This window comes from Dermacentor silvarum, chromosome 9 (genome assembly GCF_013339745.2).
Source record: "Dermacentor silvarum isolate Dsil-2018 chromosome 9, BIME_Dsil_1.4, whole genome shotgun sequence".
Taxonomy (NCBI): Eukaryota; Metazoa; Arthropoda; class Arachnida; order Ixodida; family Ixodidae; genus Dermacentor; species Dermacentor silvarum.
This window is the reverse complement of record NC_051162.1, coordinates 68395826-68421386: the sequence shown is the minus strand read 5'-3', so window position 1 is coordinate 68421386 and position 25561 is coordinate 68395826. Positions and strand designations below refer to the sequence as shown.

The 25561-nt window shown below is 43.1% G+C and overlaps 1 protein-coding gene across 1 annotated transcript in view; it reads right to left on the bottom strand.

Moving 5' to 3' along the window:
- LOC119465297 (A disintegrin and metalloproteinase with thrombospondin motifs 13-like) overlaps window positions 1-25153 on the bottom strand; it is a 31520-nt gene extending 6367 nt beyond the window's left edge. The window contains exons 1-10 of the mRNA XM_037726091.2: window positions 25081-25153; window positions 18189-18361; window positions 15104-15196; window positions 12606-12744; window positions 9472-9611; window positions 7723-8006; window positions 5677-5726; window positions 2105-2213; window positions 892-1059; window positions 328-463 (exon numbers count right to left, since the gene is read on the bottom strand). Coding sequence (XP_037582019.1) covers window positions 328-463; window positions 892-1059; window positions 2105-2213; window positions 5677-5726; window positions 7723-7874 — 615 coding nt within the window. The 5' untranslated portion in view covers window positions 7875-8006; window positions 9472-9611; window positions 12606-12744; ... (1 more) ...; window positions 18189-18361; window positions 25081-25153. The remainder of the gene's footprint in view (window positions 1-327; window positions 464-891; window positions 1060-2104; window positions 2214-5676; window positions 5727-7722; window positions 8007-9471; window positions 9612-12605; window positions 12745-15103; window positions 15197-18188; window positions 18362-25080) is intronic.
- Between the last annotated feature and the right edge of the window lie 408 nt (window positions 25154-25561).

Sequence of the window (25561 nt, the reverse complement as noted above, 5' to 3'; positions counted from 1 at the left end):
TGGCTTTCCTACGCAGCATGGTCATGTCATGGTCATATGACGAAAAATGCTCTCTTCTTCATTGAACAAGCACTTCTCTATCACTTTACAAAACGGGAAAAGCACTGGTTAAGATCATTGACAGAAGCCAGCTCCATCAGTTTTTACTATATTAATAAAATGCATAAGGCATAGCATAATAATGTTCAGGAATGTTTGGTAGATTCAACGTAATTATAATACTAATGTTTTGGTCGGTTACAGAAGGTAGCTTCATGAAAAGCAAACGCTCTCAAGACATTTAGGAGAGCGATGCGTCAAATTAGGATATACTTAATGTAGTCTTACCGCTGAGCTGTAGACTTTGTTGCTCCTATAAAATCTCTTGCAATACTCCGTCGGTTTGAGTACAGCCCCTGGATAAACGTCTTCTACGGCGTAGATCTTTTCAGCGTTAATATCCCAGCATTTTTTCCCTCGGGCTCTGGACCACGGGAATAAAGAAAAGGGTGTTGCTTCGATGCTTAGTTTAAACTGGAAATACTTTAGCACCCTCCTCTACATATGCTTGTTTTGAGATGCAGATGCGCAAAAATTACAGTCTGTACTAAGAAAATGCGAATGTAAAGGCTTAGGTTTGTGCAGGCTAAGTTAAAAGCCCTATGGAAACCTTACCGCCAACGGAAGCTTTTTGAAAGTTCACTTTTATGGCCTACATGAAGCGCTAAGTGCTGTAATATGCCGCACTGGCGACAGGAAGGAGATGACTTCGGATTCACATCTGTACAGAAGTTTCTAGCTGATCTTCTTATTTAATCATAAAGTTCCTGGTAGATTCCACCTAACCAGTGTGGCTATCCTAGACGAGCGTATGAAAGCGGTTGTGTGGATAGTTTTGAGCCTACGACTTACCGGAGGACGTGACGGATTTCCTTCTGGTTACATTCGGAGAATCTGTAGCGAAGGGATCCACCATCGACGTACGTCATTAAATGCCCGCTGGAAGCAGGACAGTTCAGCGAACCAGGATGACCGCTTATATGCTTGTTTGGTTCGCTTCCATCATGTGAAGCGCCCAGGCTAGTGAAGAAATTGAGAAATGACAATGCACACCTAATAAGTTTAGTAATTGTTCTGGTGTTGACTGCGTATTTGCAATAATGCAATTATGAATCTAGAGATTATGAATTATTAAATATATGGAGTACCAATAGACGGTGAACTTAATTATTGAGTGTCACGCTGACGTTATTTAAATGGTATATTTTATTTATTTCAATGAATGCGCCAAACTCCTATTTTGCTTTTCCAGGAGAACATGCTGCTTCAGAATTCATTCTTGTGAAATTCATAATAAGGCATTCAGTATATATTTATCACTTCGAATACCAATGCGGAATGACGGGTTGGCGTTATAACAGGGATGTTTTCCACACAACAGTGAATGCATTATACTGTAAGCTGCTTATGTGGTTCAGGCGTCTTCTGGGCATAACGGAATGAGATAAATCTTTGCCAGTAAATAAACAAAGCGAGGTTCGTGGCGAAAACTGCGTTGCATACTGCACTCTGATATTTCCGTGTGTTCCATAAGATATATAACCTGGGTGCCATTATGAAGGTATTCAACAGGACCGATCCTAAATGTGTCTTGTCCTCAAAGTATACGACTAACTGTGGCCACTGCCATGTATTAATCTCAAGACGGTAGCTGGGTTGGCAAATACATGGCAAAAGCCGCCTAATCACCACCATGCCTGTAATGCAAATGAGCTGCACCTCCATGGGTTTAATATCGCTGGTGGTGCTATGAGAGATCTACTGTAGGCGTAACGCAGATCGCTTTTGTCAAGCGCCTTGTGAACCACATGTGGTTCAAAACGTCCATGGACGTTGTTTAGCCAGCTGTCAACGACACCTTCATAATGAGTTTACCCCCTTGACGTAATCTGTAACGAAACTGTCAGTCACAGTTTCTTTCAATGAACTCAGTGCATTTAACCACACATAACTGCTTAACGGTAAAAAGACAGAATTATTTCAGCTTGATAGTGTGCACCAGATACCCAATACAGATAATTTCGATGGCCGTGAATGTAAGCATAGAAATGCAGGTATTTCTCACCTATGCCCAAGTTCGTGTGCTGCGTCGATAACGCCACTGAATGACCCAGGAACGTCTTCGGCTAGAGCTACACAGCTTTCGGTACAAACGCCACCTTCATACGCAATTCCTGCAGGCAAATATATAAAAGAATTGCAAAGCAACCTTAGTTCTTCGCAAGAAAAGTAGAAAGTTACCTATCAAGAAAGGGGTAAGGCAAGGAGACACAATCTCTCCAATGCTATTCACTGCATGCTTAGAAGAAGTATTCAAGCCCTTAGACTGGGAAGGCTTAGGAGCGAGAATCAACTCGAATTTCTCAGCAACCTTTGGTTGGCAGATGACATTGTCCTATTCAGCAACAATGGGGACGAATTACAACAAATGATTGAGGACCTTAACCGAGAAAGTGTAAGATTGAGGTTCAAGATGAATATGCAGAAGACAAAGTTAATGGTCAATAGCCTGGCAAGGGAACAAGAATTCAAGATCGCCAGTCAGCCTCTAGTAGTATGTAAAGGAGTACGTTTATCTAGGTCAATTACTCACAGGGGACCCTGATCACGAAAAAGAAATTCACAGAAGAATAAAATTGGGTTGGAGTGCATACCAAATCCTGACTGGGAGCTTACCACTGTCGTTGAAAAGAAAAGTGTACAATCATTGCATTCTACCGGTGCTAACATATGGGGCAGAAACTTGGAGCTTACAAAGGAGCTCGAGAACAAGTTAAGGACCGCACAAAGAGCGATGGAACGAAAAATGTTAGGCCTAACGTTAAGAGACACGAAGAGAGCGGTGTGGATCAGAAAACAAACATGGATAACCGATATTCTAGTTGACGTTAAGCGGAAAAAGTAGAGCTGGGCATGCCATGTAATGCGTAGGATGGATAACCGTTGGACCATTAGAGTTACAGAATGAATACCAAGAGAAGTGAAGCGCAGTCGAGGACGGCAGAAAATTAGGTGGAGTGATGAAGTTAGAAAATTCGTAGGCGCAAGTTGGAATCAGCTAGCGCCAGACAGGGGTAATTGGAGATCGCAGGGAGAGGCTTTCGTCCTGCAGTGGACATAAATATAGCCTGATGATGACGAAGATGAACCACCGAGAGTGAGAGGAGGCTTTCATCATAAACATTTCAAATTTACTCCAGGACGCTTACATTCAGGCAAGGTGTTTTGAAGTTATCGGAAACCAATGAATATAAAATTCCCCGAATGCATGCATATGTTGGAAGGCATAGGAACAGCGCAAAATATATAGAAAACACATGGGCGCTGTCCCCAAGGCTCTCTCAGAGAAGGCAACTTGACCGACGTCGCCTCTTTTAACGACAGGAAATTCGGTATAATTTTTTGCTGGGGGTGCAGATCCGAGTGCTTATTTTTAGCCGGCATAGAAGTAGACGTCCACGTTCCGCATCGGCAGTAGTGTGACATTGATGTCGGTGCCAGCCGTGTAGTTGGAAAATATTGTCATAATTGGAAACGTAAACCAAATACAAATTACAATCTCTTTAAGGGTAATGGCTTTACAGCTTAACCAAACAGCAAATATCTTCGTGGTAAATACCGTTTTCAGTGACATCAGATGTGGCTGACAGTGACATCTGAGGCAATCTGATTACAGCTGCACAATGTTATTCTGGCTTCGACTGAGTACGCTGCTACCTTGAGCAGCGTACTCAAATGGAAGCCCTTCAGCTGCAGATACTTCTTAGAGGTCAAATAAGGTGCAATTATGAACTGTTTGAACATTTCACAACACGGTGTCATCTGTATAAAACAGCAATAAGCCTGCAAAATCGTTATATAGTTGAATGAACTGAAGACTAAAGATAACAACAGAGCTGCCACACTCGTAGCACTATACCACCACCATGATAACTTCTTGGGCCTTCGTACGGCTCATTCCTGACATCTACAAAGCTTTGATCCATACTCCAGCTTCCGCATACCCTTGACCAGTTAACAAATTGTCCTGTGCATTGGCCGCTCCGGGAAGTCATTTAGGAAACAAGAGTATATATTGCAACCTGATTGAGATCATAATGCGTATTTGCGTAATTAAGAAAAATCAAGTCTCTTACAGAAAAATGCACTCATCATTAGTGTCAAAGCTTCTATTTTCCTTATATATTTTATATGTTCGCGGAAGTGAATTAAGTTGTCTATTGCTTCCCACATTGCGAGAATCGTAATGATAAAAAGCTGATGCACCATTTTATTTAACAAAATTTGAATAACTATCTCTGAAAATTTCTTCCACACAAACAAAAATATAAAACTAAGGATAATGTTTTAATAGACTAAGCTTAAGGATAACGTTTCCTCAGGGAAAATAACTGGCCCACGCTTTCCGCATTTTGTATAATAACAAGAATGCGTTAGGTGCAAAATCAGTCGGCTAAATATGAATATTAGCTCCAAATATGTTCTTCGTAAGGAAAGGTAAAGACTGTACACTTGCGGCATTTACACATTTTGAACTCCTCGCTAGTCAGTATAGCGAAGCTAAAACGTGTTATTATGCAAATGAATTCCTGACAACTGTATGATGAACACAGCTTCCTTTACGGCATGACGACGATATGACAACGGACGCATGGCAGCGACTTCCTCATGTCGACGCAATTACGACGGTACATGAGAACGGCGCAATAGTCAACCACGATTCAATGACGACCCATTCAAACGCTAAAATGACACAGACTGGATGACGTCGATCGATTGAGAAAGGCAGTATGACGACAACAGTTTCACGTTTCTAAAGTGATGACCTATAGTAAAAATACAAGCAGAGCGACGGCGTGATGAGAGCGGGCTGATGAGAGCGACGACGATATAATGAAAATGACGCGATCACGACATCACTGCGGCAACAAATGCGTGGCGAATATTCTTTGACGACGACGCATTGATAATGACTTTATGCCAAAGACGCAATGACGGCGATGAGATGACAATGATATGAGTAGAATGGGATCACAACGAGCGTGTGACGATAATGGCGCCGCGACTACTCTGTCGGACTCTACGGCGAGGATGGCGTCACGATGACGGCATGACGAGGGTCCAATGAAGATGCTGCCTTGGTGGCAGTAGAACGACTACGATAGCATCACGACAATATTATGTCAACGAATGTCTGACGATTGTGTTACGACTATGACTTGACGCCGATGGCATAACAAGAGTCGGATGACAAAGCTGAAAGGACAGCGATACAACGGCCGCGACGGTGTCACACCAAGATCAAATATAGAGTAGTCCGAGCTAGTAGACAACTTAGGCCACTCGTTTGGTATTTAACGCCTCACGACGTCGAGGTAACAAGAGTGAAAAACGAAGCCGTAATGACGTCGATGGAACGACTAGGACGACAACCTGACCGCGAGCAGATGACTAGTGGTTCAAACTGGTGGACAACTTGGGACACTGTGTCGACGGAACAGGCGAGATGGATAGAAGGAAAGAAAGAAAGAAAGAAAGGCTCAAAACGCCAGAAGCAGGCAAAGAATGCCAATTGCATCAAAATTTGTTACACATCAAGTCCGAGCACAGCTGACGCAGAGACAATGTTATACCCACCTGCAATTTTTTTGTTCGGCCCTTGATTGGTACTCTCGTAAACGTCACGCCTAGAAATAAATAATTGTATCACGATTTTATTGAATTGCGGCTCTTGAATCTACCTTCCGAAATAATGACTGTGACGAAGAAGACAAGGAGAATGCTGCTAGATGCCAGCGGGTGTAGACTTTCAAAAGCCCGCCATCAATTGCTGCATTTATTTCAACTCGTTAGGAGTAAGTATGCGATGAAATTATACCTGGCATAAGCAGGTTGCTTTACGACCAAAATGGCGGGACATGAGGCGTACGAGACGCTGTCCTTTTGTGTGTTCTGTTCTGGTTTGCGTTCTTTCGGTGCTGCCTCAGAAAATGAGCACCGCAGATAAAACAGTTGAATCTCTCGAACAATCGCAGCTAAAACAAGAATTTGATTATTATTTGAAAAATAGCTATTTGGTACCTTCGAAGAGTTTGAATACTCTGCTAAAAACGCTATTGGTTGCTGAGCAGATTCTTTATCTCCGTTAGGCACCACGGCAATAATAAAACTCCTCAAGAACACAGAGCGCTAAGGTGCTGTGCAGGCTTTCGGACTATCTTCCTAAGTGGGTCTCTTTCAAATATAAGATATTATCATAACTGATTATTTCGTTTTGAGAAAACATTCATTTGTTTCAACTGCAGTGCTCGTTCAGTTAACTGACGCCATGCGTAAGACTACTAGAGTCGCTAGAGTCTGTGTATAGAGTCTGTGCATTACTGCAAACGAAGAGGAGAACAAGGCAATTATATCAAACTTGGGATACTTTCACTTTATTAAGGTTAGGCTTACTAAATCAAGCGATTGGTGGCTATTAGCAAGTGGTTGCCCACGCGGCTGCTCTAGGATTGCGCATTCATTAAAAGTCGATTTTCAACAAACTCTTGGCAGTCTAGCAAATGTTTCATGTCCCCATTAGAAAGGTGCCCGTTGCTGGGCATGATGGGGTTATGGGCATGATGGATATGACAAGGGGCGCAGAATGTGAAGGGAAAGCTGTGCAATGGATTGAAGCAGCAGCCATTACACTTGAGAAACTCCTGATGGGCTATATTCATGCGTTTTCAGTCTTGCAAAGCGTGCACCCCATGTACATGTGGCGAAGTATGTGGCTACATTTTCATGCCATATCGAATGAATTTATGCCACCATAAAAGGCTGAGAATGTTGACATGCTTATTTAAAAATTGAAATTTTCTAGGCCTCGTGATTTTTACGATGCCTCACTTTCTTGGCCCGCCGAATAGTTTCACTAAAGAAGCTTCAAAAATACTTCCTCGTGTGTGCGTGCCCATTATCGTGACAATCATGGGTACGTCCTAATTTGTGTCGCAAAGCCAGAGTTCGCACTGACAACTTACGAATACGGTGCATTAGCAACGTTTCCGATAGGCCGTGCTTTGGTCACACAAGGCTGGTAAACGGGACGCCACAAAGTTTGAAGGGGGTACACGACAGGTGTTCCAGTAAGTAAGTAAGTACTTTCTGGAATATGTGCTGTCGTGCTGCACATAGATAATGTATTTGGCCTTTAATTTCTTCAAAAGTACAATATATTGGTGCTTTAGGCTGCGATTCATTGTTTTTGCAAAAAAAGAAAGATATTTGCTCATGTTTATCTGACCTATGGTTCATCTATCCTACAGCTTCTTTTCTGAATTTTTCATAAATGAAGCGTAAAATTATTCTGTTCAGCAACTTCAGCATCAGACATTTACAGTCATTACCATAGTTAAACACCTAAAAATTATGAGGAGCCGCTGCAAGTTTATTCTGCAAACTTTAACAACATCTTTTCTCAACGTGTGTGAGAAATTCATCCCTAATTCGGCTTCCAGTCACGTTGATGATTGCGAACGTGATCGTAAAAGTATGCATCTCTTACAGTTATATGGAACTGCATAGGCATGAACCCATATACTTAGCAACACTCGCCGCACACTCAAAACGTAGTTTATGAAGCAGCAAACTGGAAATCTAATTTTGTAAAGCAAATTATTTAAGGTTTTGTGGACTGTTTACCCTGTAAGCAATAAAACAATGTCCGGATGTCCGTAGTCTTCCTTTTTACTCGAGGCGTACTCTCTGAACATGTTTAGAGAGGTCATGTCATTCATTAGCTTTTCATTACCAAAAACGTATTTATTCTCATCAATCTGCAAAATTAAACACATTATTAGTACATGTTAGTGAACCATCGTTATCTTTAAATTGAAATATTGTGTACTTGCCTGGGTGCTTTTTTCGACCCCAACGAGCACTACTCTGACGTTAGGACAAGTCAGGCTCATAAATATGGCGTTTACCTAAAAAATAATAATGAACAACTTTCACAGCTATTAACTTTCTTTCTCTGTCTGACTGGCAAATGATATGTCTAAACAATACTCAGAATAAAACAAGATAACACTAAATTTAAGGACAACAATTATTTTTGTCAAGATATCGGGACACAACAGATAACATAAAAGTAGCGCATCAAGGATAATTTAAATGGACACTAAAGGGAAAATGATTTCCTCTGTATCAGTAGATAACCCTTCCACGATACCGACAACACCACTCTTACCGCGAGAAGCCTCTTGGTAAGCCAGAAAGAAACGAAAAACACAGAGGTGAGTGGCGACGCCACCTTGATGTTCCCGCACCAGCTCACCGTGACGTCATGGATTTTTAGCAGCGTCTTCTAGGTCTCAGTTAATTATTTAGCGGTAAAGATTGACTACATTGTGTTCTAAAGGAGCTCAAGACCGAATGTGGCAAGTTTCGTGAACTTTTACTGAGCCAACGTAGGCCACATATGAAAAATTACTTTAGAAGTCGTGACCTCGCACTTACGTGCTGACGTTGGGGTTTCCGCGCGAAACTAAAAAAAAAAACTTTGAGCTTCATTTTATCTTCTAATATTTGGCCAGTTGCAGTGTAACTACCTACAGAAGAGTTTTCGACGAATACTTTATCAGTCTTCTCTCCGGCGGGGGGGTTTACTCTGGCGGCTACTACATATGGTACGGTCGCGGCAACCCTATCTTGAAAGCGATCTGCGATGCGGTCAGTCTAGGCGTCGAGGTACACCAAGGGCCGATAGCTTCACATGCGCTATAACACCCATACGCTTGCGCGTCCCCCGCGTTAACATACGCGGGCGTATGCAACAGGAAGTTGATTTATTGTTTGCATTTAGTGTCCCTTTACGGGTAAAATATAGGAGCGTATTAATTAGGCAAACATTTTGTGGCACAAATGAGCTAGTATAGGAGTATGACAAAAAGTTTCTCAGAAGTATTTGACAGGGTAGTAACTCTTTTTAATAAGTTTGAACAAGAGTACCAGCCTTGTTACCGACGCAAGTAAAACTGATCTGATTATATTGACGCACTTATTTAACTCTCTATTCCACGAAGGTGGTAACATAAAGGAGCAATGGGTAGCACATGCATTTGTAGTCCTTAGTGTTTAAAAAACAGCAATAACATAGGCGCAGTGTCGGCTCCTTAACAATTTACAAGGAGAACCTGCCATGAACACAAAAGTGCCTCATGCACAGTTTTTTTTTAATTTTACGTGTCCGTTTGTCAGTCGATGTATGAAGAAGCATTCTCTTCAGCTAATTGTCTGGGTATTTAGCGAAGCATTGCATTAAATGTAAAAAGTGAAATCACTCTCGTATTTCTGGACACGACATACATTATAGTACCGCCTCCTATAAAAATACTCCATGGTAACTCAATTCAGTAATAGCTAAAGAATGCCACTAGTGACAGCGCTTACGGTATTCATAAAGATGCAAATATAAAGCAAGAGGTCATTGTTCGTAAATTTCCTGTTGTGGCTCTCATCAGACACCACGTAGACTTCAACAGGCACAGTACCCGGCATAGTCGTCTCGTTACAAAGGCTGGGTAGAGTATCTGAAACAACGTCAACGAAGTAGCATTAAAAGAAGCCTTTTTTTGAACATGAACCAATTTGACTTTGAGAAACTAGAAAAACAACACTGGAAATCCTCAAATTTCTAAAAAGTGCAAGAAACGCAAGTTTATTAACTACGCGTGCCTGATGCGTGTGTAAGGTCCCTAGAAATACTAAAGGTCCTGTGACGAATAATACGCTGCGACTTCCTTATGGCGAGAAGATGTATGAATACATCAAATCTCAAGCTTGATCGCTACCACAACAGTGATTTTCACTTTCTCAAAGATGAACTGCAATTCGTGGCAGTGGCAAAGTTGCCAGAAGTTCATTTCATTTTTCGGAGGGTGGCGGGCGAGATAATGCAACATTTCTAATCCGATGCCTTTACGCAAAAGGCTAGGCGAACCGGGGGCCATCTAGGGGTAGTGTGAACCCACGTAGAAGTGGAGGAAGAAGGCGCCTGGCGGGGGAGAAGAGAATCGCGTGCGGGGAAAATTACGAAGGAGGGCGTCCAGTGCTTGGCAAATCAAAGCTCCCTAGAGGAAAGTCTAGGTGGCGTTGAGCTAAGTGTCGCAAAAGAAAAGAGGCGAAGCTTCGCAGAGGTGGAGGGTATAGGCGGAGGCACGCTGGGTTGCCCTCCTCTGGCCATTGCTACGGGTGTTGTGCTTAGAATGGGCGTACCGGGTTCGTCTCGTGGTCGCGTCGTCTGCTGTATGTGGGAGTGAAAACGTGCGACGGTGAGCCGACGATGACGGCTCAAGCTCCCGCGCGGAAGGGAGGAAAGCGGGGAGGAAGCGTGCCGTCTTCTCTCCGGCGGGGGGGGGGGGGGGGGGGAGTGGTTTACTCTGGCGGCTACTACATATGGTGCGGTCGCGGCAGCCTATCTTGAAAGCGATCTGCGATGCGGACAGTCTAGGCGTCGAGGTGCACCAAGGGCCGATAGCTTCACATGCGCTATAACACCCATACGCTTGCGCGTCCCCCGCGTTCGCGAAGGGAGACGTCAATGTAACATTCTTCTCACGCTACGTCAAAGATACGAATAGTCTACCACCTAAGTCGTTACTTTAATCAGCTGGTCCTGACCGGTGGATGATAACAAAAGTTTTGACTTGAGCGAAATGAATCACTGCAATATACTGGATTAGGAATCATTGCGCTACCGCATAACGATACCTTAACAAAGACCAGGGACATGTTGCTGTAGCGGTGCTTTCGACTTGGTGTATGGTACTCTTGTCATGCACTGCTAACTGCCGGCTGATCTGATTGATAACAATGCTGGAGCATCGCTCAGACCACTCAAGAAACGCAAAAAGTGCGCGAAGTGTTGTCGTTGAAAGATGCATCGCAACCAAATTGCGACCCTGTAGTGTTTTAAACTATTGTGTCTGTGAAATTTCTGAACTAGGTCTCAGTTTTATTTCCAGAGATATGAAGAGATGGCCGTAATATCTTTATTGTTGCTTTTAGGCTACGCGTTCTTTTACATTATTCACGTAACCTCTGGAAATCTGCTTTTAAGCGGTTGGGGTTATTTTCAGACAGGTGAACAATGTATCGATTATTTCAACTGTAGCTAATGCCGTAGATTCAGACTAAATAACTATGTTATCATTTTTAAATTTAATTACAACAGTGGCAAACTATATGCTTCACATTGCTTATATTTTATTTTATTTTGGCAAGTGATGCCAGCATTGATTGTGCCAATGACACATTCTGCTTCCAATCATCGGGAAATTATTGTACTGAAAGACAGCTGTGCAATAACGGAGAAAAGTAGAACTTGAATAGCGACACAAGAGCGATCTTTTTATATTTTTGTTCCACTTGCGTCCGCGGTTGTAGATGTGCCTTTCAGTACAGTGAGTGATAGGCAGCTTGCGAAAATTTCAGTGGTTAGGGCAAATGTAAAATATATTAAGTTTTAGAAAAAACTAACTTAATTGAACTGCATTACATCCAATAAAAAAGTAGTTCCTACTTAACTAGTTCTTATAAAATATGATGTGAGGCTTCTGCTAATTGTATACAGCCCTGCGTAAGTCATGAACCGGGTTTCTGTATCCCATAAGAAACGTGCAGATAATTTTAGACACATAAGGTGCTCATGTTCACAAAATACTGGCGAACTTTAATATTTTGTAGTTGAGCATGTCACAGATAGTGCTACATCTACTGCAACACCACATACTTGCCGCTCTGTGGTGTTATTTCATTGCTCATCCAGTTAACAAACACAATTAGCAATAACGTTGTGAATATTTAAAATCAGCGTGAATCTTCTAATTGCATTCTGAGATTCGCAGTGCTTGTACGAGTTTAGAACTTACCTCACCTGAAACATAACGAACGCATTTTGCAGGGAAGCGGCAATTTTGAAACTTACAATTGAAGCACAAGCACCAAGAAGTGCAAATTCAATTAATAATTGCTTCCGCCAAAAACTGGCACGTTAAACTTAATGTAGACGAACACGTAACATAACATAGCGCTTAGAATAAGATAAAGAGTAGTGATGCAGTCTTCTATTATCATATGCAACGGTCGTCCGGTTTTTTTCCTTTTCCAAATGGACAACTTGCTCAAAATGCCACGAATCATTCCCTTTTTACGGATCTTCTGAATTTCCATTTTTTGTAGCCGTTGTGTTTTTCCATTGTTGTTAGTGCAGTACTGTTTCCCGTGAAATTGTCGTATAGAAAATTGAAAATTTATAGTCATTGTAATATTCGATGAACTCGCAACGTCCGTTGCGGCAAATCTCCTACATGCACGATAGAAACACTTATCGAGTATTTACAGTTGTTGTGAAAGCAGCTCAAACATCCAATATAACTAAGTTGACACGTATACGTGCATAATTATATACATTGTACCTACATTGTGCAACAATTACTTAAGCTGCTCATAGCTCGGTTGGGTCTCTTTAAAATGCCCTATTTCTCACCTCGGAAGCAGCTCTATAATCAATTCAACCTACGTACCTTTCCTTTCTTCGAGTGTCACCTGCCTTGACCCGAGAGGTCGTTGGATTCTTTGCACAATATGAGGTAGACCTCCGGAAACACGTCTGGCTTGATCGAGAGCAGGCTCAATTCTTTCACTCGGGTTCAGCAATCCGGTCTGCATGCCGGCAAGAAGAGTTGTCATTACATGTTAAATTTTGACCAGTCTTGTTCTGCTGGTGCTTCAATGTAACAGCAACACATACTTAATTCATCATTTAATGACAGGAATTATAAAAGTTCTTAAAAAGCTTTATATTACTCAGCCTAAAAAATGCAGCTTCATCTTAAAATAAAACTTGCGCTCAAGAGCTTTGGCTAGTGCGCTGCCCACAACATTTTAAGTGAAATTTCAAGTGGAATAAAAAAGTAATCGTCAGATACGATAAAGCACACATACCTTTGTATGCTTTAAATGCAGAGAATGTAGTTTCGTGTTCTGAATAAAATTACATATACTATAAAATTTTATACCAAATATAAATTTAGAAATATATTCAAATATAATCAATAAGTTAGCTAGCTGTAGCGAAGAAAGCCACGTTACAAAAAATGTCAGTTGCGGTGATTCTGTATGTTAGAAGAATGGGGGTAGGGGGAGAGGGTTGCAGGGACGAAGTGCTATTGTTCTTAAGAAATGCTTCGCATTTAAAAATTTTAATGCGCAAAAGTCATTGAAATGGTTTCTGAAGTGGGTACTAAGTGAAGGAAACACTTAAGGGTGATAGTAGAAGTCAAATTTATGACCATGACTGACGAAAAGTGACAATGACTCAGCGAAAAAAAAGATTAACGCTCAAAAACCACTGAAATGGGTTTGGACGTGGGTACTAATTGAGGGAAACACTAAAGAATTGTGGTAGATGTCACATTCATGAGCATGAGTCATCAAAAATGAGAATGACTCAGCGAAAAAAAGGTTAACACTCAAAAACCACTGGAATGGATTCGGATGTGGTACTAAGCGAAGGAAAAGGCTAAAGGTTGATGGTCGAAGTTATATTCATGAGCATGACTATGGCTTTCGCCTAAAAGTCTCTTAGGTGTAGCCAAAGCGACTCGTGAGGACTCATGACATGAATGTCATGACATGCGTGTCGTGTTGGTCATCAAAGAGCCGCCTACGTCTTGGTGCTCTCATGCTCGTTCCGTTACCTTGGTTGGTTCCCCGCACAGTGCTTCGCATAACATCGATTCCCACAGGGCGTGGGATCTGCCGGCTTTTTCAACCACGGATTGACCTCACCGACTGGAGTAGTTTGAAACAGCAGCTCGGACAAGGTTTTGGTACTCAGGTGGTTCGTTCAGCCATCGCGAAGAAGTGACTGAGAAATGCCCACAATATATATTTATCTGCTATTCAAAAAGTATTGAGAGTTTTTTTGTACTGTTGAGAGAGAAATGAAAACAATGCAGTTTGTTTTTTACCTGGGATAGCCGTACGTCACCAGCATAATTCCGCGTGAAACCTCTAAGTGAAGTTATTATGTCGAAAAAATACCCTAGTAGTAGCAGGTGAACTTAGGTATGTTAGTGATTGTTTATGCCGGACGAAAAAACATTGAAACAGGGGAAGACCGCAGAAACTAGGTACGCGTGTGTGCACGTACCTGTATTTATTGTCCCCTTATTACCGCTGCTTTCTAAATTATGGATAGACGCTTTTCCGAGCAGCTTCCACAGTGAGATGAGCAAATACCTTAGATGAGTTTGATAAAGTCATGTGTAGTCTATTTGTTTTTTTTTCTCTTCGCGCTTGATAATGTTTCTCTAGCTATTAACATTTTTGTGAAACACGCTACAAGTGGTCAAGCTAAAAAGGTTTACAAAAAAGAAACAAGATAACATCCTCGTAAGTACAAGAACTAATTTCATGTGTACACGTGTGCTTTTTTTAAAGCAATATACCCGTGTGTCACAAGAGCATAGTAAAAGTTAACATCAGAACTTCCACTAATTTCAACCTTCTCACCAGACAAATATAGCTTAGCTTAAACCTACTTTGTTAACATACCTTGGGAAATTGCGATATTGTGAATTCTGAAAAAGAAAAATGTGCCTAAAGCTACCTCCACTGTTATTAGCTCAAAGTAAGGTTATCCTCGTGACAGTGTATGCATTACTGCTGGCTTATATGAGAATTTAGCACAGCTGGGCTCTTTTTGTGACCCGATTTGTGGTGCTGTTCTTTAGAAGTTATGCGTTGTAGGCATAACTTAAAGCACTTCGACTGGCTATGCAATTTGTTAACCGTGAAGACAAACTTATTTTTCCGCTGATTCTGTAATGCAGAGTACAACGTCTCTAACGTCGGGCATGTTTGGGAAATTTGCAGACTACTGGTTCAGAAGAAAACAAAGAATACTGGGGCTTCTACGACTAAACATTTATTTACCAAGGACACCGCACTGTGCGACACAATTTCTTGAGCCTAGAATTCAACGAATACTGTGTATTTTAAAATAGCCCAGCCTTACCACTCTGACGCCATCGGAAGCCTTGATGAGGGACACAGTAGCCATTTTGTCTTTGTCTTCAAACAAGGTTTTTTGGACTTCAGATCCCTTTACCTGAAGCAATAGCACGCCAGAACACCGGAATGTCAGACGATTTGAAGTGAGTGATATCTGAAGACACTACATTACACAATGCATCAGCTGGATATTATTTTATTTGGTCTCTACAAACATTATTTTATTAAAATTGCTAAGGGTTCCTTTAATAGCTTGGTGCCTCAACTAGGAAAGCATTGAGTTCCTTTGAATAAGATGGTAGGCTGCCTAAATGACCTACGCAGTGACGATTTCCCAAATGTTCTAGGGCTTTGCACCATCTTTTTGTGAGCAACCAGTCATCTCGTCATGCTGCATTCTTGTCATCTTCCCTAAATGTAAGGAGATATAAAAAGTAGTTGTGGCACAAGAAGAGTTATCTCACGGCGTATGCCATCAGCATGTCGTAAAACAAAAACTAGAATTAACTCATCGAAACGCCTATTACGAATATTTACGCTGAAGTGTGACGTGGAACTTCTATGTAGACGATATCTAAGTGTCTAGTAGTCTCAGGCATAGTTTTAGGAGTGTGAATTAGGCTGCTTTTAAAAATCCATATTATTCTCGCATCTCGTAGTTTCGCAATGGTTGGTGCTTGAAATTAACAAGGTAATAATATGCTACCTGAGTTACATGCTACCTTGAAATTAACAAAGTAATAATATGCGACCTGAGTGGAGCAAGGAAAGATCAAAAGAAAGCCATGAATTTTATAATTTAGTTAGCGCATAATTCCTATTGACACATGTGCTAAATACATGGCGCTCCACAATGCTAGATTTATTTAATAAGCCTGTTTGAGACAAGGAGTTCCGGCTGTAATTGTCCGGGTATTGCTAATGTATTTTATTTGTGCAACGTACTGGAGCCTAGCGGCGCGGCTTGCGCTCGACGAGTAAAACTGAAATATTTTTCCAAAAATAAAGCAAATTTAGGAAGCAAATCATAACTACATTGTTGTAGGTATGATTTGACAAAAACGCATGCAACTACAAAATAGGAATACTCAGCATAAATAAATGAAAAATAAGTGTGAGTAATCGTTTATAAAATCCAACAAAGCCGATTCAGGTGATAATAAATTTCAATCATCAGTCATCGGAGGAAAGCCATTGAAATTGAAACGCGCATAGAGATGCTTGAAGTAAGATTATATATAACATTGCCGCGTTGCAGAGGGCTTGCAGATGTGCATTAGTTCGTCTACACATACAAACGGAATATTTATGCAATGAAGAAATTTTGACTCAACAGCGTGCGGCGAGATAAGGGAAGTCAGCCTCGCAGCGCACATTTCTCTCTTTAGTTATAATGACATTCCTGAAGGTGATAAGCATTGTGGTAATGAAATGAAAAACTCGGGTAAGTCACGGAATAAATATTGTTCAGTAGCGGAAGTCACATATAAAGATGTATGTAAAATATTTACAAGAAATGCAACGATACGCTATCAAAATGGCTGTCGAGAGCGATTTCAACTCGACACATAATGTCGTCTTCTCCTGACTTTGGCATCACTCTTGCTTGCGCTGTGACAATTGCCCGAGTTGTTGAAGACCTACTTTGTTCCTGTTCTGCCGAACACAATCTTTCCACCGCCTACTACCCGTAGGCTGAATCGCACGTTGACAGAAGTGCTGTCTATGTACGTTTCTGACGACCACAGTGATTGGGACAGCACGTTACCCTCCGTGACCTTTGCCTATATTTCGTACCGCCACGAGCGCGCTCGCTTTTCACCATTTTACCTTCTGTTCGGCCACCACCCTACTCTGCCCTTTGACACCACTGCTTCCTTCCTGGACGAAAACTCCCACTGATTATGCTCAAGACGTCTTCGGACGGGCTCACACGGCGCGCCAGATTGCCAGCTCCCGGCTCACTGAGTCTCAAGCCGCGCAGAAGACCCAGTACTACAGCCGACATCGGGACGTTCGATTTCGCTGGCTCCCTTGTCCTCCTATGAACACCATGTCACCGCATTGGCTTGACTGAAAAGGTGCTACCGCGCTACATAGGGCCCTGGATGATTTTACGCTCGCTTGGTGATGTTAACTACGAGATCGAACTGAACTGCACTCGCGTGTCTCCACTGACGTTTTGCATGTGTCTCGGCTGAAGCCGTGTGCTTTGCCGCGAATTCATCTTCATTATAGCTAGCGCCGCGCCGACGTCTTTAAATAGCCGGTGGTTATTTAACGGCGCAACCAAGAGTGGCGCCAAAGTCAGAAGACGATTCGAAGTGTGGAAGTAAAATTGGTCTCAACAGCCATCTTGTTTGTGTATCGTTGCCTTTCGTGTAAATATTGGAAATTCAACTTTATGTGTGACATCTGCAACGTACCAACATTATCCACTAGTTGATCCGAAGTATGCCGTAGATTTTCCACAAGAACAATAAGAAAAACGTCGCATTTTATGCCTTCGGGGGGGGGGGGGGGGGCAACGTATGCCATTTGGGAAAACGTATGTCATTTGCCCCCACCCCCTGTTTTAAGCGGCCGCTTTCGGCTGCACGCTCCAAAGTCCAACAAAACTCTAGCTGAAGCTGTTTTCCTGCCTAATACAGTGGCCATTAAGTATTTGTATTTAAGTAATAATTTAATTTTGTAATTAAGTATTAAGTATTTTACAGTATTTGTTTAATACGTCTCCCCTGCTTGTGTAGCGATGCGTGTCTTGTATGCCTCCTCGGGGCGCGCTGCAGCGGACGACGCGCGGGAATCATGTGGGGGGGGGGGGGCAAGAGCGCCCCCCCCCCTTTACACCCCTGGTAATACGCCTATGATTACGCAGTACACGTTGCATTTCAATTCATTCATTGATCCAATTGTGTGGTATTACATTCTTAGTTTTTTTCAAAATTTTCCTTTATTGACTGCACTAGCTTTAAAATGTGAATGTTAAATGTAAAGACTCAAATTGAATGCGAATATGGATAAGATATGGAGGCAAAAATACAAATAAATATTACGAAAAACTCATCCACAAGAAAAAATGTTCTTACTATTTCGTCGATGGTCTCTCCGTTGAGATAGCTTGTAAGGTGAAGTGCTTCAGTTGCAATTACAACCTTGGTGAGGGAGAGTGACAGGCTGTTGTGAATGCGCAGTACCAAAGATCCATTGTGACTGCGTTCTTCGAGAATCATCGGGTAGACGGTTCGTACATGGTACTTTCCTGAGTAAAGAGGGATCACATAGAGTGGATACACGACATTGTCCTTCTTGGTTCTTTACGTGGCAAAGGCCACTCTCAAGCCTTCAAGTTAAAGACAAAAGAGCGTTTACACTTTGCATTTTAATTATGGCCAGCATCTAAACGAATGCTAATGGACAGCTGCGTTGCGATTCAAAGAGATTGTACATGAAACAGGTTCGGTATCAAATGCCCGACACTCTGTGACAGACTTTTTCTTTCTGAAGCTAATGCTTTTTTTGCATTTGTGTTGGCAGAAAGTAGCGCCAGTAGCGCAGAGAAAACGGACGCCAAGCAAGGAGATCAAGACAATTACAAGGTGCCCTAACAATGTTATTTATTTGGTCTCCTTGCTTCGTATTCATGTTTTCTGGGGCTGTTTGCTGTCACAACGAACCAACTAGCCCAACAATACAATTTGAGAAACCTCATTTTTGTTTTAGTTGAGATCTGACAAACTACCATTCACAAAATTGATTTCTATAAGCTTACTGACACTTCCGTGTTGAATACATGGAGGGCAATGTATGTGGAAACCTGCAGCACTGGGTGCTTATGCAGCAGTTAAAAGCAAGTACTCACATTTGACAATTGGTAATTGTCATGTTTTTGACCTAAAACTTCCAAGAGGATCTCACTAGTTCTCACACATCATATTGTAGGCGCAGTGGGTGGATTAGGAGCCTCACTTCAAGTCTTAGATTTTTAGACGTGCAACCAACTACCGAGAAACTATGTTCGTAAATATTTGGTAGAAGAGAAGAAAATTTAGCACTGTCTATTATTTTGCAGAAGTATTGTATTTACATATAAGTATCCATCATACATCTGCAAAAAATGTGTTTAACAAGAATTGGTGCTCACCTCACACCTGAACTAAACCTCCAACTTCAGAATTTCAATGAATCGTTGATGTGGATTGTGAGTGGCATCGAAAATTTATTTCTCCTTATACGACAGTTTGTTTCATTGCACTCTAAGAACGCGGGCTTTGTTTGCGTTTTAGTGACATATTTAGGGTACATTGGGGTCATAGAGAAAGCAGTATTCAGTGTTCTTTTACACCACTAGAATGAGGAGAAGAGAAGGCAGAGATCTTAACCAGAAATGCGTCTGGTTGGCTACCCTACTCTGGGGGACGGGATAGAGCGAATAGAAAAATGAGATAGAGAGGAGGCGGGGGGGGGGGGGGAGGACACGTAGGGCTCACGCACGCACGGGGAGGTCTTGAACAAATAAAAGGCGTTCACATAGCCCAGTCGCCCCCAAGAAAGACAACCGTGCCATCACTGCTTTGTTGGCCGACGAGCGATGGGGACGGTCGTCAAGTAGCACCTGCACAGATAATGGCCGATCGTCCAGTCGTCGCAATGCGATCGATAATGTTGGCCTTTCCGACTGTGTTACAAAATACATATAAAGAAAACTCATAGAACTCATGACAGATGACATGTTACCCAGTCAGATCGCTCAAAAATTTCGATTGCACAAAAATATACACACTAGTTTTTGGTTCAGGCAGATAAATAGAAAATTGTTTTTCGCATGTTGGGAAGATAGTAAGAATCGGGAAGACGCCAGTGTAGAGACGAGAGCATTTATAATTAGTGATTTAAACATGGTTGAGATGGTTTTCCTGATACGAGCTGAAGTAACATGCCAGGCCGTTTGCCTGGCTGTGGCTACGAGATGCAAGCGAGATGAAGGATGAACAGCTTCGGGCGCAATGTGTCATTCCCTGTCTTATTGTGCCTCTTTTAACTTATGCCCTCTAAAGAAATACTCAAGCGATCCGTCTTTCATAGCTTGTCATAAGGTGTCACTTAGTGTTCAATCTTAAGTGGCGAAAATATTTGCTCACTGGCTAGATCGATACTGTTCTTGAAACCTACTTTTCGTTTTAGTACGCGTGCTCTCATTTCGCATAATTTTTTTTCTTTTTTGCAGGGGTTATATATCCAGCAAGAATGGCCTTTTGCTAAACTTGCTTGCGGTCGAAAATTTGCGTGTGTGGTCATTACGTGGCATTTCCCTAGTGAACATTAGTGGACGTCATTGAGAAGTGAAGAGGTTACTGTAACAGCTATTAACAAGATTTAAGGACATCTTACAAATCGTTGCCATCGACGCGGGTGCACACCGCATTTATTTACAACTACCATTCTAAGACGAGTAAAAAAAAGAACAGAGAGGTAGTTGAAGCGGCCCACATTAGACCGTGATCATTGCCTGAGCGCCTCAAGAGCAATTTTTGCTGACAAAATCAGGAGTTTCAGAATGGCCATGTTTGATACAAATTATGTCGTGATACAAATATCACATGTCTGCATCTGTAGATGTTGGTTTGATATTCCAATGTATAAATGTATTTCAGTTAATCTATGTCGTTTGTGTTCCTCTATGACCTGACTATTACTGCTCCACAAACTAAGCTTCATGAGCATCCGTGACCCTACATGAATTTGACTTCACTTTCGTTTACAAACCTGGCCGCAAGCACGAAGACGCCGACACACTGTCGCGTGCACCCGCCGATTCTGTCAGTCGTCAGTCAGAGGACGATGACGGCTTCCTGGGCGCCCTTACTACATCGGACGTGGTGAGATGGCAGCGTGACGACGCTGAAACTCGACCTCTCATCGACCACTTAGAGGGCCATCCAACAACAATACCACGCCATATATGTCACGTATTCAGGTCCTTCTGTCTACGAGGCAACGTGCTGTACAAGAAGAACGCCCGTTCGAATGACCGAGGCTACCTTCTGGTACTTCCTAAAGACTTGAAGGACTATATTCTTTTCGCTTGCCATGACGAGCCCACATATGGCCACCTCGGCTCCTCACGAATGCTTGCCAGAGTGCGCGAGATACATTACTGGCCCGGGCTTTCGGCAAGCGTCAAACAGTATGTTAAAGGCTGCCGTGAAAGTCACCGGCAAAATACACCACCCCTGAAGCCCGCCGGGTTATTGCAACATATCGAATTACCCCAAATCCATTCGACCACGTCAGCTTGGACATTCTTGGGCATTTCCATCTGTCAACCTATGACAACAAGTGGGTTTGGGTCACCACTGACTATTTAACCCACTCTGCCGAGGCAGAAGCACTCCCACGAGCCACGGCTTCTGAGGTAGCGCAGTTCTTCATATTGTATTGCGCCATGGTGCCCTATCCTCTGTAATCACAGACAGAGGAACGCCGTTCACAGCACAGCTCATGGCCGAAAATTTTCAACTAAGCCACACCGAACATCGAAAGACGACTGGTTATTATCCGCAGTCCAACGGACTTACGGAGCAATTAAACAAGTCCATCAGACATGACCTCTATGTACATCGACGTGCAGCACAAAAAATCGGAAGACACTTTGTCGAGACCAAAGTGTGAAACGGCGGAAGCGTGGCACCTTTGCCTGTTAAAGTGTCTATTAAAGTAGTTTGTGGCCGCCTGGAACTGTTGCAGCGCCGTTTGTGGATCAGGAGAAGACACGTCTTCCATGGCGGTGCTATGCCAGCTATGCGCGCTACAGGCGTCAGGGCATGAGTGGAGTAGACGACAAAACGGATAGGCAAGCAGGCGCGGTTGCTATAGCAACTGTAGTAACGACGAAGAAATGACATACCCGCGCGGCGCTGAACCACCGCGACACCCGCACTTGACGACAGTGACGTCACGCACGCGAGCCAATCAGGAGGCACACACCTGCGCCTAGCGACAGTGACGTCACGGCACAGAGGAGACCAGTCAGGCGGCCGGAAAGCTGTGACGGTTTCTGCTAACGGCAGATGACCTCGACAATGAGCCATTAAAGGCTTCCGCCTTAAAACAATGACTCGTATACTGCCTTATGTGACCTTCGCGTATAATACCGCCGTACAAGGAACAATGCGCTTCACACCATTTCGCCTCGTCTACGGCCGCGAAGTACAGACGATACTGCACGCTATGGTTCCATGTAAAAACACTAAACACCTAACTACAAACGTCGAAGGAATTGCTCAGCAGGGTGAGGAGGCTCGCCAGGTAGCGCGGCTGCACATCAGTGAGCAGCAACACAGATATGCACGGCGCTATAACTTCCATCACAGGCAAGTGCGCTACAGTCCCGGAGGGCAAGCGTGGGTGTGGACCCCCGTTGGCCACCGTGGTCTTTGTGAAAATTTGCTCAGTCGGTATTTTGGTCCATACAAAGAGCTGCGAAGCATTAGTGACGTGAACTACAATGTCGTTAGGGGCAGTGCGGCGCAAACACAGCGTAGACAACCGCCTAGACCTAACATAGTTCACGTCGTACGCATGAAGCTCTACGTTGCGCGTTCGTGATTTTTTTACGCTCCCAATTGCAGCTAATGCGGTTACCTCTCTGTTTCTAAAAACTATGCACGTCACGCTTCACCGCTGTTGTAGCTCTCACTGTGTTCGGTGCGCGATCATCTGCCTTGAGAATGTGTCACAAAAGAGCGCGTAATCCAAGCGCGCGTCGCGCGTGACGCAAGCCAGCGAAAGAACACGCCGGCCCCGCGGCAACTTCAACAGAGGGGGAGAGCGCATACGCCTCAAGCAACAACGCTAACAACGGCGCCGAAACGTCTGGAAGAGACTCGACGAAGCGACGTTAACCGGAGAGAGAGAGAGAGAGAGCACACGCGCGCGCCGAGACACCTTCTCACCCGGCGAGTCGACAGACATTACTACCACGTGAGCGTACACCAACAGTATGAGTCATCACCCCCCCTCGAGAATGCTCCGACAGCGGCGGTCGAAGGTACGAGAAAAGACTCGAAGCTTCCCATGCTTTGGCCATGCTACGAGATCACGACAGCGATAGGAAAGTTCTAGAACGCCTGTGGAAGGTATATAACCGCCGTGCGAGAATCAGAGGGTGGAATTCAGGAGTTCGAGAGTTCAGTCCGCACCGGTGAAGAGATGTAACGTGAAGACCGAGCGTCTGCGGAAGAAGGGGATTTGCCGGCAAGCTAGTCGACCAGTTCATCGAGCGTCTGCATTTCCGGAAGAAGTTCCTTCTTCGAGATTTGCCCCGAGCCACGCCGAGATCGTCTGACAAGACCAGCACGGTGAATACGATTGGACACTTAGAATTCCTATTCATTTTGTAATTTACGTGTTGGACTCTTAGTGTTTGTAGTGAATTATTTTCTTGTGATTGTGAATACCCATCTGATTTGTATTGTGTTGTGTCTAGCCTAAGTGTGCAAGTGTGTGTGTAACTGCCTTGTGTGAAGAATATATTTTGTTGTGTTTTGACAACTCTGGGCTCTGACTCGGTCTTTGGACAGCAACCGGCGTCCGCTGGCGCACCAGAGGACCCACTCTTAATGGTCCTTGCTTTCGTGGGATTATTTTCGGAAGCTGATAAGTCGGCTTTGGAATTTGGTCCGGCGTCTGCGCCTCGATCACGGGGTCTGTGACAGAATGTTTTCTTTTTCTTTTGTTTTTGTTTCGTTTTTTTTTTGTTTTTACTTTCTCACACCACTTCTTGAGCATCGCGACGATGCTCTTTCCGAGGAAGGGGGGAAAGGTCACCTGTAGTAGTGTGGACAAGGCAAGAAGAAAACAATGTGCGCGCTAACCGCATCCGCTCGATAGTTAGCTCTAACCGCCGTTTTCTTTAGGAGCCAGCTGCTCTCAATGAACGTTGTCAGTCCGCTATGAAGACACGTGGCACTATTGGGTGACAAATATAAGGAGTTCAGAAGAAATTCACTGACTCAATGCTTCGGACAGCGGCAACACTGCAACAGGACAGTAATATCCGCCACAGCATCATATCTATACCGACAGCGATGTCGTCTTTCAAGCAGATAAACATTCGCTTGGCCTATTTATACTCTATACCAAGTTCAAATAAATCAAAAATACAGTACATCAAAAATACAGTACAGTACATCATAAAAAGTACATCAAAAATTTGTGGGCACTTCTTCGGTTCCTAAGAGTGTAAATCACAAAAATCTCTCAATAGGATTTGAAAAACCTTTTCACTGACGTCCGTATACTTTGATTCGCCACTGCTATTTCTCTTACGTTACAGATAAAACACGTTAGTTCAAATCTTGTGCATCGCCCGCGGGGCTAGCGATGTTCAATTACCTACCAACCACAGTGTTTTGTGTTGTGGCATATTTATGTTCTATTTTGCTGGTCAGCTCCTAAGGCATCAGGCCAACCACTGAAAAGAAGCCGCCATTCAGGGACGTTGTATTCAAATTTTCGATAGCAGATGTTTTGTGTCCTAGAAAGGACGGAGTGTGCAATTCTTTTTGACGATAGCGCCAATTGGGGTGCTGTTAAAAGCGTACAATATATTGACTGACTGAAAATTTAAAGCACATGTAGAGAAGTTTTTCATAAAGATTTCTGGATGTTCCGCACGTCACACAAAGTAATTTTTGGTTCTGGCAATTCATACAGTAATATATGTTTACTGCAAGTGAAATGTTACTAACACAACTTTATTCTCAATGACATTAACCTCTGCGAGACTCAAGAGTCAAGCTTCGCACATCGTTGTCATATTCTAGTCGAGTTCTTTGCGTTTTCGCCTGAAAACACTGTGTGACATTTAGGAGCTTCAGTTCGTGTTCATTTCTCAGCAGGGGAGAAATTTTTTACCATCTGACTGCGACTTTAGTGTATTTAACGCAAATAAGGGTTGTTGGCGTAAGCACCGCTTACCTGTCACGCTTCCGAGCAGGAAACATATCAGCACGGGAAAGGACATTATGTGAGCTGCGCTTAACGACTGAAGTGTCACAATATATACTCCACTTGTCTCTTCGTGGACGAACTCCGACATTTCCAGAGAGCGGAGTGTCGAGCAACTTTCCACTAACACTGACTGTCATCCTTAAAGTGCAACAACTTCTCTTTTGCAAGGGCACGGAGAATAAAAAAAATAACTAATGGAGCTGAATTTCTGCGTAGCAGTGCAGCAAAGCGCATCGGAAGGGTCGAGCTGACTGAGGAAGTAAGCGACCACGCAGCTCATTTTTATTTATTTATTTCACAATACTGCAGGCCATAACAGGTCCAAGCACGAGTGGGAAATTATAACATAATTAGTTTAAATCTGGATTACAAACGAATAACGCTATTAGCAATCAAGCAGGGTTATATCACAGCACATATAATAGGTACTTGTTAACAAGCAAAGTAG